Source organism: Clarias gariepinus, chromosome 28 (genome assembly GCF_024256425.1).
Source record: "Clarias gariepinus isolate MV-2021 ecotype Netherlands chromosome 28, CGAR_prim_01v2, whole genome shotgun sequence".
In the NCBI taxonomy this organism is placed as follows: domain Eukaryota; kingdom Metazoa; phylum Chordata; class Actinopteri; order Siluriformes; family Clariidae; genus Clarias; species Clarias gariepinus.
The window spans coordinates 9,452,030-9,466,440 of record NC_071127.1 but is presented as its reverse complement, the minus strand read 5'-3'; the positions used below and the strand labels follow the sequence as shown (position 1 = coordinate 9,466,440).

The window sequence follows — 14,411 nt, the reverse complement described above, 5'->3', positions numbered from 1 at the left end:
TAATAATAATAATAATAATAATAATAATAATAATATATCCAATACAAATAAACGACAAAGCAATAATACAAAACTTTTATTCCTTTCAATGTGAAGTTAAATTTTAAATTATATCTAACATATTATTATTATTATTATTATTATTATAAGAGGTATTTTGGTCAGGCAGTTAACTCAGCGCCCCTGTTTCTGATGGAGGACCCCAATAAAGTCTCGCGCTGGTGTGTGGGCTCGCTCTCTCTCGCTCGCTGTCTTGAACGACCTCACAGAGGTAAGAGAGCGCAATGTGTTTGTGATTTAAGCGCTTTGTCTTTCAAAAACATTGTACATTCTAGTGCTCATCTGATTATGTCAAAGCCTTTGATTTATTTATTTTTTAAAGTTAAAACGCGTTGTAGTTTTCTGTATATATGTGTTTTATTTGTTCCAATATGGCCGCCACCTCGTGCTGATGTGTTTATTGCTGCACTGCAGATCATCATGGTGTGAATTGTTTATAGTAAAACTTCTGCCTTCGTTTGCAGCTCGTGTAGGTTTGCTGATGTGTCCTTTGCCTGCAGCATATTGGAGAAGGTTAGTGATTTATCTTACAGCATGCTTTTGAGCTTTTTTTGTGTGAATGTGAACATGTGCTGATGATCCATTAGACTAGAGTCTCTGAATATCACATGAAGTTCTTCACAGTAAACTGAACATGTTCCTGCTGTGTGGGTAAAATTTCATAATTTTACATCAAGATGCTGAAAAGTTGCTCTTAATTTGTTTTTAGGTTTTACAAGATTGCACATGTGAAAAGCATGGGTTTGATTCCCACCCAATCCCCTACCACTGGGTGCGTTGCCAGTCCCAAGATTGGATGAGATGAGAGGGTTGCATAAGGAAGGGCATCCCGGGTAAAACCTCTGCCAAATTGTGTGTGGATTGAATGGTCTGCTCATGTGGCGACCCCTTGACATGAGCAGCCGAAAGATGGGATGAAGTGTCGTTTTCAGTAAGGACCTTTTGTAACTCACTTGTAATACACTCAACATGTACACTTGGTAGTTTAGAGCATTGTTCGAGTTGCAACACTTGGACTGTGTGGTGATCGGAAAATTATCAGTGATAAGTTGGTACTCATGGTTATCATACTTGACATCATTTTCCTTAGGTCACATGTTACCAATTTTTTTGTATATATATATATCTATATATTATAATTTCTCTTATTGCACCACATCATGCCAAATGTACAATTTATCCCTAAAAGCTATTTTTTTTTTTTATCCTGTTTATAGATGTTTACCATCGAACATCTAACTAAGATCAGATGATTCGTGTCATCACAAGAAAGAAGCTCTGAGGTTGGTTTTGTATTATATTTAAATGTTTCAAATTGCAATATTTCCTGTATGTGTAATGATGATTCAATAGACTAGAGTCTCTGAGAACATGATGTCTTTTACATCACACTGAACACATCTGCATGTCTGTGCAAGTATTTGTTAGTCAAATTCAGTTATTTATGGTTTGTCGCTCCTGCTTCTTTGCCAGGTTCAGGCTGGGGTTTAGAACCTTTTTTTAGGAAGGAGCTGATTTTTTGTACCCCGAGTACAAAAGATTGATTCAGTAAGTACTGATTTTATTATTTTTAAATTGCGTTTTAATATGGTGTGTTGATGATGATATGCTTTTTTCGGTTCGACTGAAAGAGAATGAAGTTTACTCGCAGCGCACTGAGACACACAGACATAATTTTTAATTCTGGAATACTACTTATTTGTGTAATAACTTTTTTTTTTTTTTTTGTTTTTTTTTAATGTCTTAATTTTTTAGGGTTGCGTTGCAGAGCCGTTGAAGCGGAATAGAGAAAATGCTTGTCTGTCAACATGATCATTTTGTGCATTGATGTAAATAAAGTTCTGAAGTTACACAAAGACTTCTTGGTTTTTCTTTTTTTTTCTTTTAGTGCATCACAAAAAAAACCTCGGTTTTCTTGAATACTGTTAGGACTTGTTTAATTGTAGATGCAGTTAAGCAATTCATTGCTGTAATAAGTATACATGCAACCCAGTAACACTGCTGTCACACATTTCATTTCATGTTTTGCTCATACTACTGTTGTCATCCCCACACCATATCTTTTGCTGTTTTATGCACATTCAATGTATTTCATATTTCTTTCAGCTTTGGTGATTTGTAAGTTTCAACATCAAGTTGAATGCTAAGTTTTGTAATTATTTGTTCTTGCAATAGTTTAATTCGGGAGCAGCTTGGTGGTTAAGGAATAAGCAATACTTTGGAAAAGGTTGTAGGTTTAAAACCCAACTACCACTGTTTGACCCCTGACCAAGGCCCTTAATTCTCACCTGCTCTAAGAAAAAAAAAAATTGGTTTTTTTTTTTTTTTTTTTTTAAAGGTCCTCTGGATAAAGGCATTTCCCAAATGCCATGAATGACTTTCGTAAAAGCATTTCAGTGTGGATCATACAGGGTTAAGTATGTGACGGAACGTGGATTAGAAGATGAATGAGATTTCTAAGACATAAAATATAACTTAATTCTTTAACAAACTTTTAGTCTAGCGTTAACTCCCTTCAGCTTCCTGTTGAGTCAGTGCTGGGCGTGAACCAAATGCCGGATCTTTTCAAAGAATCGAATCATTTGATTCATGTCATTCGGCTCACAAACAATACATTATACGGTATTAAAACCAGAGTTAGTTTAATCTCATTACCCACATTTTATTAAAGTTAAAGTTCACTCTAATAAACCTTTTTTCGCATTAGGGTTACAGTTTCTCGCTTCGTTAAGATAATTCTTTTCCGTTAAGATGATTCACATAAATAATTCATATGTGTATAGATGAATCATTTTGAAAGAGTCATTCGAATCATTTTGAAGAAACGAATCATTTTTAAAGAGCCGAGTCACTTTAAGAACGAATCATGACTCGGGTGAAGTTAGCGACTTTGAGGCTAGTCAATGCTATGCTAGGTTGCTGGGAGGTTCTGATAAGCTTTTCTCCTGATTTAGGCAGCTATTTTTTATATTTAATAATTTACCGTCAATAATCATTTAACTTAGCATAGTTATGTAGTTAATTAAATAAATAGTGATTTAGACATTAATATCTAGCTAACGTTAGCGTACACAGCTAACTCGTGAAATCGACGTGGTGTATACACACAGTCGATAAATACCAAATTATGTGGTCAAATATCGGAAGAATTGCACGTAAGTTGACCCACAGTGCGTATTTATATATTTTTAATCTTTAATGTTTGTGTTTATCTTTTAGCAAACTAGAACTATTGTTTTTTTCTGGTGTGTCCAAAATTAGTTGGACTGTTGACAATAAAGCGCAGGTGTGGTTGTGGTAGTGATGGTGGTGATGAACAACGCCTTTTGTTTAACTACATGTCGTTTTTAAACGTCTTAAACGACGTGCGTTAAAGCATTTAGGTCAGAAAGGGAAGCACTACGTGATGCTTATGTAACTTACACATCATATGGAAACCAATATGGTTTATTGAGTTTAGGATTCCTTTCACATTAGCTTAAGCAGATAAAATTCCAATCTAACTTAGATTATTTTGGACAACTCAAAAAACGAAAAAGCCATGACCGCTGTCGTAGGACAAGTTTGGTCATGGATCAACCCGCTCAACCTGTACCGGCCCTGGGCTAAGAAACCCCCAAGCCAGAAAATTCCTCGTGCTGAAGCTCAGGAGAAAAGCAGCTGGAGGTTGGGAGGGGTGACGTCCTGGGTTTGGGCCGGATGGAGAAACCAAAAAACTCCAACCGAGGAATTCTGGGAAGCTCAAGAGGATATCGTCAGACCTTTAGAAGTAGAAGATCTAAAGGCAGAGACATCTGTGACACCTCCTCCTCCTCCACGATGGTGGAAACAGATAATCAGTTCTCCATTTAATATATGGCCGTTATCGTCATTATCATCGTCAACCAAGCTCGGCGGACTTGATCGGATAAACCAGGGTTCGTGGGATTCGGATGCGAAAGATGATTTTTCCGATTATGGAACCCCTCCTCCGTCTCCCGATCCGCTTTCCAAAAAGTCGTCCGCATTCGGTTTCTTTGCTCAGTCCTGGTCCGGAGAGATCCTTCCAGAGCATTACGAGATCTGTTTCAATTTCATCCGTCACCTCTTTGACCTGTTTGTCGTCGGCTTCCTTTGGACAGTGTCCCCTCCCACCAAGTTTGTCTTGGACGTCCTGGGCGTCCAGGGAGCGCTGAAGCTCTGGCTCCACGGCATGGCCATGTTTCTGGTGTCCTCTGTAGGAATGGCCGGCCTGCTGTGGTTGGTTCAGGAGTACCTGGCTCAGTTTGCTCTGGTCTATGGCATCATCCAGGCGGTGGTCATTTCAGTCAGCGTGCGGCAGAGCGTGATATTGGGGACTGAAGATGAAGGAGAAGACGCGAAAGAAGAAGAGGGCAGCGAGGAAGAATCGGAGGATGCTTTGGCGCTGACTCAAAGCAGTTGCGCTGCCAACTGGAGTATCAATGCATCTTGAAGGTCTTTGGGGTAGGTGCTTGGCTTCACATCTATTCAGTTATCATTTGCTTCCATTCTCAGGTAATAGATTTTAGTACTCATTCATACTGGAATAGTGCTTATTATAGTAGTTATAATAGTAATAGTGGAAGTAGTAATAGTTGTAATAACAATAGTTGTAGTAGTAGTAATGATACTAATTTTAATAGTAGGAGTAATTATAATAGTGGTGGTAGTAAGAGTAATAATAATAGTAATAGTTGTATTAATAGTAGTAGTAATAATTGTAGTGTTAGTAGTAATAATAATAATAGTCATAGTTGTATTAATAGTAGTAGTAATAGTTGTAGTGTTAGTAGTAATAATAATAATGGTGTAATAATAGTAGTAATAGTAATTATAATAATAGTAGTTGTAATAGCTATAGTAGTAGTGGTAATATTAATAAAAATAGAAGTAATAGTAAGCTTGCATATTTAGATTTTTAAAAATGGCATTGTGATTATTTTGACCCAGATTAAATCTCGATATTTAAGTATTAAATATAATACAACAAAAAATTTAACAAATTATCTCATTGGACAAAGATCAACTTTGAATGAATGAATAAATAAATAAATAGAACCATCATTTTTTAACAAAGTCAACATAAATTCCAGAGTGTGTGTTAAATTAGGTCTGCTCAGGTCTATATTACTTCTTATGAAAGCAAGGAACACACGTTTCATAAAAAAATGTTTTATCTACTTTTATTGCATGATGGTCCTCAGAGTTGTAACCATGACCACAAGTCCCAGCATGGGTGTGATTTGATTATCGGCAGATTTGTCTTTATAAGGTGAATTAATCCACGAGTACGGAGGACTAGGGTAGTCGTGTTGAGAATCAGGAACAGTCAGATGTGAGAAACCAATAATAATCAAGCAAATTAAAGTTTGATACAAAGCAGCAGCGTTATAAATTTGTTGAGTTCAAACTTAAAAGCGTTATATTTTGATAACTTTATTCAACAGCTTAATTAAACATGAGTAATTAAATACAACCCATTACTTAGAAACAAGAAAAAACAAGAAAACCTTTGAATTTAAAAGTTTACAATTTAACACGAAATATGTTAGCAGATACAGTTTTGTAGTTTGTTCCTGCCACAGTGGATGTGGTGTTGCAGTTTCTCTATAATCCCAAAGGTGCTGCAACAATATAGAACCTTTTTGTTGTTGTTCTTGGGCTTTTTGTCTTTCTCAGGGTCGCAACTCATTCCATCTACAAATTGTTAGCACGGATATATATTACAAATATATTACGACCGCTTAAAAGATTGGAATCACCTGCAAATTTCTTTGTTGTTTCTTAGTTATTTATTTATTTATCTACATTCTACAACAATATTAAGGATTTCAAAACTATGAAACAACACATATGGCATTAGGTAATTATGTAACAAGAACAAGAGTCAGTTGTTATTTTAAGACGTAAAGGTCAGCTTTTCTGGAATAGTTCTTGCAGGAACAGTATTGTGTCGAGTGCATTTGCAAAACCCATCAAGCACCATGATGATGAAACTGTCTCTCATGAAGACCAAAACTTACCTCTGCTGCAGAGGAGACGTTCATTTAGAGTCACCAGTTACCTCAGAAATCATCAATTAACAAACAGCACCTCAGATTAGAGCCGTATGAAAGATTTACAGATCATAGGTAGCAGATACATCTCAATATCAACTGTTTAAAGGAGATGATTGTATAATTTGGATGTCTTCAGCATTGTTTTACAGTGTAGAAATAAATAAAAATCAGGAAAGACCATGGAGTTAGAAGGGGTGTCCAAACTTTTGAGCGATAGTGTACATTAAAATGAACTTAGAAGTATTTTGAAACCAGTGTCGTGATACCCAAATCGATTGCTTAGCTCCACCCCTTTCATAAAAAAAAAAAAACTTATTGTTTTGCATCAGTCAGTGGAATCTATTTTACACAGTTTCTGTTTAGTTCTAGGCCAAACCGATTTGTCTTTAACCACACTTAAGCAGCGCTGACATTTAACACACGGCGTGATACCTGTCTGAACTAATAACAGTAACGGCTCCCCGCCGGCTGTAACCATCACATGAACTTTGTACATTAAAGAAAGCATTTATGTTTTTGCTTAACGTTTATGTTTTTGTTCGGTTGCTTAATATTTAAAAAAATTAACGTGTGTTCGTTTTTACAGGCCGTGAGGAGACACATTACGTAAACAGACCACTCGAGACTCGAGCACAAAGCCAGTAGACGAGCCAAAACCTCTGCGATTAAGTCGTGATGAAGATGTTACACTCTTACCAGCACTCTTATCAGCAATTTAGTTTTGTCTTTTTAAATGATACAGCCTGAAGGAGACTCTATTTCCATTTACAATCATTTAAAAACAAAAAAATAATAAGTTTAGAGACAGAGCTGTGCATTCAGAGCCGAAGACAACGAATCATCAGCATCAAAGTCGCCAGTGAGATTTTTTTCCAGAACGCACTGTGAAGGCACTTTTTAACGGATCGCACGGATGGAAAAAAGAAAGAAAGAGATGATCCTGCTGTGATTATTTAACTTCAGAAAGCCGCACAGCTGACGGTGTTTTAAACTAAAGAAAGCTGGGTGAGATTCGATTCGAACCTCAAGCAGCTTCAGCGCTCGTATCGGCACCAGCTCTTCGTTACTGTTTTTGTTTTTAAAGACTTTGCTCAACTCCAGGCTTTACTACACTCCATTTGCAGTATTCTTATTACACTACATTTGTATTTAGAGCAAAAGGTGAATGATATTCTCTGTGATTTTTATGTGTACTTACTGTACAGAGCACATCCATAATAATCCTGGAGGTTTTTTGGTTTTGTTTGTTTGTTTAAGGGGTACTTGGGAACATGGTCAGGTCAGTAGACCTGATAAAGACTTGCTTTGGACTTTATGGTACACACTGGCCTGGACGCGGCTGCATTATTAGATTGCTTTATTCTCATGACACTTTCCACTATTATATATATATTACGTTTTATTTAATGTGTCTGTTTATCAGTGGCATTTTTTTGGTTTGTTTTATTGTTATTATTTTTTTTACATTAAGTGGCTGTTTTAAGAATATTCACTGTTTGTTCTTGTACAATACTCCAGTTTTGTTTCGTTGCCATGTTTCACACTAACACCATGTTGCAATAGTTTTAGATCTCTTTCTTACAAACTTTAATTTTCTTTCTTTTATTTATATATATATATATATATAATCATTTATTATATAGACTTTCAAAGCATGATCAGCACCTACTATAGTTCTTGAATCCTATATTTTAAATTAATATATATATATACAGTACATATACATTTGCTACATTTTCTGTTCATGTCAACGTCTAGTCAATGCACTTTAAGATAATTTGTCAGTTTTATTCCTTGTGCTTGCTCTTTAAAGTGCAGGACCACTGTACAAATAAAAAACAAAACAAAACTGCTGTGTAAGCTAGGAGCGATCACTACGTCCTTTCTGAGAGAGGGAACATGAATAGGTATATGTGTGTGTGTGTGATGTAACTAAAGTTCTTGAATGATCAATAATCAGAACATAGGGCCTAAAATAAATCTTTTTTTTTTTTCTTAAAGCATACCTGTATGTCATTTGTCGTTATTTTTGTGATCTTCAAAATGGCTGTTCTGAGAGTGTGTGTGTGTGTGTGGCATCCCCCCCCATCCCTCACCCCAATGTTCCGGATCCACCATGACCGTGACCAAGATGACACAGATGCCTTTACAGGTACAGATGGTGGTGGGAGGAGTCTGAGTTATAAAACTTTATACTGGAAATATTTTAAGGTGTGTTTTTTTTTTTTTTTTTTTTAGTTTTTTTGTGTTTTTCAAGGACTTCGCCGTGACTTTGTACAGTTTTAATTAACAAGAAAGACGTGTGTTTTTTTTTTTAGTAAGGAGGCAGAACTCGGCATAATGTATTCTTTTTTTTTTCCGAATTACAGAGCGGGAAAATAAAGTCTTGGTTCGTATGTTTTTTCTGTTTGAGAATGTTGCCCTGTAGTGGTCGACTCTAGTAGGGAATTAACTTTGGTTCACTATTTTAATGAACAAATGTAAGTACGGGTACACCTCCAGGGTTGAGGGTTCGATTCTCGTTTCTGGGTCTGTGTACATGTTCTCCTCGTGCTCGGTTGGGTTTTCTCCCACAGTCCAAATCATTCTTTATGTAATAAGGAAAAATCCTGTGAAAAAGGATTCCAAAGCGATATGTAGAGATTTAACACATAGAGTTTCACTCTGCTGTAATCCTGTAGTACTGAATGTGATAAATAAAAGTTTATTTTTACTGGAGTGAAGAAAAAAACAGATCTCAAAGGACTAAATGGGTGAAAAAGATTTGTATACTATGATCAGTGGTGTCAAAAGCTGCACTGAGGTCGAGTAATACAAGCATGGTTACACAACCTTGATCAGAGTCCAATAGGAGGTCATCTACTACTTTAACGAGTGCTGTCTCTGTACTGTGATGAGGCCTAAATCCTGACTGATACAGTTCATGTATGCCATTTCTATGTTGATATGAGCATAGCTGCTCCGCTACTATCTTTTCCAGGATCTTAAAGATAAAGGGGAGGTTTGATATTGGCCTGTAATTGGACAGCTGACAGGGGTCGAGGTCAGGTTTCTTAATAATCAGTTTAATAACTGCTAATTAAAAAGATTTTGGAACATAACCAATGCTGAGTGAAGAATTAATTATTCTCAACAGGGGTTCTGTTATTGCTGGTATAACAATCTGTTTAAGAAAATGTGTCGGTACAGGATCTAATATACAGGTTGATGAATTTGAAGAAGAGATGAGTGAAATTAGTTCATTTTCTTCAAGGGGAGTAAAGTATTCTAGGTTCTGATCTGACATGGCTAGATTAACATCTACATCAATTACATTGTTCAGTTTCAAAACCTCAATTTTATGCCTAATATTTACAATTTTATTATTAAAAAAGTTCATGAAGTCCTCACTATTGCATGATGTTGTTGTGGAGATTTCTGCAGTGGTCTTATTTCTGGTTAATTTGGCTACAGCATTAAATAAGAATCTAGGATTATTTTTGTTATTTTCTATAAGAGTGGAGAGATATGTTGATCTAGCTACACTAAGAGCTTTTCTATAGTTCAGGATGCTCTCCTTCCATGCTATTTGAAATACTAACAATTTAATTTGACGCCATTTACGTTCTAATTTCCGAGCGGTCTGTTTTAAAGTGCGCGTGTGATCGTTATACCAGGGAGCAAGTTTCTTATCTCTAATAATTTTTCTTTTAACTGGAGCTACATTATCTAAGGTATAGGGAAATGTCGACTCTAAATATTACAGAATCTACGGAAAAGACTAGGTTTGAGAAAACTAATATGTTTAATATGTACTGTATTATAACCATTTGATGCGTGTCTCAGACATTCAGGAGTCTCATACATACTCAAAGCCTTTTTTTTTTAAATCAGTTTATTACTGAACATGCTGACATCACTGGGAGTTTACAATACTTCTCACATGGTTACTCTTTCCAACATCATCTCCTTCGCTCCTTTCAACCTTTTTATTTTTCCCCCCGAAAATTTACAGAGCACAGCCGATAACACGGTTCAGGCGATACTAGACGTCTTATTTCTCCGGTGAAGCTTCCTGCCGTTAGTATGTGTACTGTACATGCACAATGCCTTTATTATTAGCTTTACTTGTCTGATTGTCGGAAAAGAATCAGTAGTGTCACTAGGAAACGTGATGACGATGAGAAATGGTTCACCGTGTTTACGGAAACCAGAAAGAGAGAGGGAAAAAAAATAAGCACGAAACATTAACCTTGTTCTGTGAAAAACTTTTACGAGAAAAGCAGCGTATTAAATCTTTACCACGTCCGTGTCTTTCTACTCCAGCTGGTTTATCAGCGCACCTTGGCCTTGTTCAACCTCAATTATTAGGAATGATGGACCCTGCTCTCGAAATCATCAGCTAAAATAATCTGGAGTTTATTATTATTATTATTATATTTTTTTGAACTATAATCACCGGATTCAGTGCATCTTGATACTTTACTTCTACTTGCATTAAAAGGAGAATGTATAACGACAGAAATGATCTTGAATGTTGCAGACAAATAAATAGAAATACTTTACAGGAAAAATAGAAAGAAACAATTAAAACCCATATCTTATATACAGCAAATCAAAAAACTAAATCTCCACAGCATTCAGAAGTTTTCGCTCTAATCACAAGGATGGAAATAAAAAAAACAAAAACTGTGCACAAACTAAAAGCTCCCACTCTGCATTGAAAACACAATTTGAAACACAGCAACGCGGTGACTTTATTTCGACGTGATGTGAAACTGTGAACGTGTCCCCCTGTCCCCGGAGGAGTTTCCTTTCTGCCACCGGCTTGCTCCTCTTTCGCTGTAAATTAGTGAGGGTTTGTTCCGCCGGAGCTCGGGGGCGTAGCGCCTTCGCTTCCTCCTCCTCCTTTCTGTCCGTGTCCTTTCCCGTGTCCGAGGATGCAGTGCGCGCTACCGCATCCTTCCTCGTCCTCCCCTTCGCTCTCTGTAGAGGATTCGCCGAACTGTCGGGGCTTCTCGTAAATGCAGCAGCCTGTCGACGTAACAGATCACAGATGTTTTCAATCATGTTTGAGTATTTAATAAATATCCTCACGCGCCGGGACCCTGACATGCACTCACACTTGGAGGATCGCCGTCCCATGTGCTCGTTATCCACCGTGTCGCTGGACCACTCCACCTTTTTATCGGTCTTCCTCTTTCGAAGCTTGATGGTCAAGCTCCTTCCTTCCTAAAAAAAATAAATAATAAAGGGACATTATAAGGATTTGTACGCGCCACCGTTTGCTAGTAGAACCAACCGAATGAAAGCGTGACCGTCCGAGCTCTCGATGTAGAGAGACTAGATGTGATGTCACGGCTCCAAAGACGAGGGAGAGCAGGAGGCGATGTTAGAACTGAACTAGAAAGGGAAAAGACCGGGACGTTGAGGGAGAGTGAGATCTACAAGTAGGTGGCGCTGATAGATTACAGGAGTCCATCCAAAGAAGCAGAGCAGAGGAGAAGACGGAGTGTGTGGAAGTGCCAGATAAAAGCAGACACAGAGTTTAAGACACAGAATATGACACGAGAAAATTAGGAAGCAATGCATTTAATGTTTTTTTTTTGTAAACGAAGGCTGGACCGGAAAATCAGCTTTAAGAGCCTGGGGAGATGAGATGAGTGAGACGCTACAGGTGGTGGTGATGTAACCTACTGTATTTCAACTGCTGTTAAACAACAAGGGAGGAAAAGAAGAAAAAGAACAGCGCTGTTAAAAATTTTTATTTGGATCGTTTGATTCAGAAAGTGTTGATTTATTTAATCACCATTTGTTAAAGAGAATCGCTACGGACCTCCTGATACGACATTATCACGATACCCCGGTGCTTAATCGATTTTTTCTATATCTATTATTGTTTGTTTTTCGCTGCTCCCGTCGTGGCGCAGGTTTTACATCAGATGCCCTTCCTGGCGCAATCCTACCATTTTAGGAATTTAAGGTAAAAATAGAGAAAAAAAACTTTGCTAAGAGTAATGTCATCTGCTGCATCACACCGTTAGAGTCGGGAATCACCAGTCACCTCCCGATATTCTCACAATACCTAGGTGCTGATTTGACTTGTATAACTGTTCTGTTTTATGAGTTTATAAATATTCCCCATTCCAAATTTTACATTATCCCCGATTTTGTTACAATTTTAAACCTTTAGAAACGTTTAATGAGTGAGTAAATGTAGCCTGTTCCTTATATTACTTTTCTCACTTAAAACCCAAGCGTGGCATTTAACAATCAAACAAACTAACTTCAAATACAAGAAATTAACTCATTAAAGTAGACAAAAAGCTACACTCTTACTGAGCAGCGCGTATCTCAAATATCAAATAGCTCACGCCACTGACACAGGATGAAAAAGTGTAAACAGTAGGATTTTTACCTCCTCAAACGCCCTCAGTGTCTCAAAACTCAACTTGACAGCCACTTAACCCGTTCGTTCGCTAAGAGTTTTGACTAATTTACTCTGCAGTGTTTAACGAGTAGTTTAATGAGTTTAAAGTGTGCGTAATGAGTGGCTTTGAGACTAATTTACTCAGAGTTTGGAAAAAAAGGTCGATCAGAGGATTTTAACACGCGTGACTTTGGATAATGTGTTTTAGGGCTAAAACGATTCCTAAAGTAACTCAAGTACAAAAAATGATCTTCTTTTAATCACAGACGAAGAAGAAGCGCTTACGTCACCCACAAAGCGGAAGGAGACGCAAACAGTTAGCTGTGTATTGATTTGAGGGAGCGTTCTGCTGCGCGATGCAAAATGGAAGGGAGCGATAAAATTTTCAGCGAGCCAAAAAAAGAAGAAACCAGCAAGAGAAAAAACGACAGAAATTGTCAGTAAAAGCTTGTTTTGCCTGAGTTGTAGATTTAGAAACTTTTAGTTATGAAGGTTAAGTTGCACAACTTATTGTTTTTGTATAATTATTTGCTTCAATGTGCCTTAGTTTTTTTGGGTTCCTTAGTCATTTAAAATACCTTTTTTTTTTAGTTTTTGCATCTGAGAAAAGGCTTTAAAATAAGAATGTATATCACTGTAATGCATTTAATTCATCTCAGTCAACTTTAAGCTATTCCTTGTATTGTTAATAATGACGATGTTTATTTTTGATAAAATGCTGTATGCATTTAAAAAATAAAAGTAGATTTTTCTAAAAAGAAAAAAAAACAATTAATCTTCGTCTCTCTTATACTTTTTACATTGCTGTTTAATTAAGCAAAAGTACATCTTATCCGATTACTCGATAGAATACTCGATTACTAAAATATTCGATAGCTACAGGCCTAATGCGTGTCTGTTGCGCCACTCGGAAGCGTCCGCGCTCGAGACCGAAACGTTTAAATCTGAGGCTGATCAGCTAGCCAAACTGAAAACCAGCCAATTTTGGTCACGACCGGTTTGTCTATTATAAATATAAAAATAATCGGTTTTTAATCGATTTTTTTTTTTTAGTCAGTGTGGCGGTACGATTATCACCGCACAAGAAAATCCCAATTTATAACTGCAATTTTTACATTACATATTTTACAAAAAAATTTTTTACATTAATAATAATAATAATAATAATTGTAACAATAATAAATGCCACACACTCAGACATTGACAGGATGGTAAAAAATTGATGATTAATTTTTTTTTTAATAAATATATATATATATATATATATATATATATATATATATATATATAACATTTTTTTCCCCTTTAATCACACCCACATCTACAGTACAGTGTTGGTTCAGAATGCTAAATTAAAACACTCTGTACAGCATATACTCGTCTTAGCTCAGGAGTGTGTGTGTGTGTGTGTGTGTGTGTGTGTGTGTTGCTCGGTCACCTGCTGGGGCGGCGGCGGTGTCCCCGTCTGCACCGTCTCCGTTATCGTCTCACTGGACGGCCCTGCTAGCTCCGCCATAGCAGTTAGCACCGTTAGCTAGCACTCTCTCTCTCACACACACTCACTCACTCAGAGAGGCTAAGCTAGCTCACTTTCACGCCCAGTTTCCTGTCAATCTATTAACCGCGACGTGTTTTTTCGACGTGCAGCGAAATCACACACACCTCACTCCCTCACTCAGTCCTGATTCCGTTACGAGATAATACACAAAATTTAAAAATAAATAACAACATAAAAACAGCAGCTCGGCTAATTCGCTGGAGTCGGATGAATCTGCACTCCCTAACAGCAGATCGGAGGGGGGGAAACATTTAACTGACGCACCGCTTCCTTCTGACTTCCTGGTTGTGTTCACTTGTATTTTGCTCGACCGGGAACAAAATAC

At 37.1% G+C, this 14,411-nt stretch overlaps 2 protein-coding genes, 1 long non-coding RNA gene and 1 other non-coding gene across 4 annotated transcripts; 3 read left to right on the top strand and 1 right to left on the bottom strand.

Moving 5' to 3' along the window:
* Positions 1 to 178: 178 nt before the first annotated feature.
* On the top strand, positions 179 to 1,918 carry LOC128515546 (uncharacterized). The gene is made up of 6 exons (XR_008356688.1): positions 179 to 271; positions 525 to 573; positions 770 to 991; positions 1,278 to 1,343; positions 1,534 to 1,608; positions 1,816 to 1,918. It is a non-coding gene; the product is annotated as an uncharacterized LOC128515546 (long non-coding RNA).
* Positions 1,395 to 1,458, top strand: LOC128516227 (small nucleolar RNA SNORD52). The gene has a single exon (XR_008356753.1). It is a non-coding gene; the product is annotated as a small nucleolar RNA SNORD52 (small nucleolar RNA).
* Positions 1,919 to 2,941: 1,023 nt separating the features above from the next.
* c28h6orf47 (chromosome 28 C6orf47 homolog) lies at positions 2,942 to 7,721 on the top strand. The gene is made up of 2 exons (XM_053489627.1): positions 2,942 to 4,524; positions 6,706 to 7,721. Exon 1 carries the CDS (start codon positions 3,602 to 3,604, stop codon positions 4,511 to 4,513), a length of 912 nt encoding a protein of 303 aa, XP_053345602.1. The 5' UTR covers positions 2,942 to 3,601; the 3' UTR covers positions 4,514 to 4,524; positions 6,706 to 7,721.
* Positions 7,722 to 9,976: 2,255 nt separating this feature from the next.
* ppp1r11 (protein phosphatase 1, regulatory (inhibitor) subunit 11) lies at positions 9,977 to 14,340 on the bottom strand. The gene is made up of 3 exons (XM_053489629.1): positions 13,967 to 14,340; positions 11,222 to 11,330; positions 9,977 to 11,132 (listed from the first exon to the last, which is right to left on the bottom strand). The coding sequence occupies exons 1-3, from the start codon at positions 14,042 to 14,044 to the stop codon at positions 10,948 to 10,950; spliced, it is 372 nt and encodes a 123-aa protein (XP_053345604.1). The 5' UTR covers positions 14,045 to 14,340; the 3' UTR covers positions 9,977 to 10,947.
* Between the last annotated feature and the right edge of the window lie 71 nt (positions 14,341 to 14,411).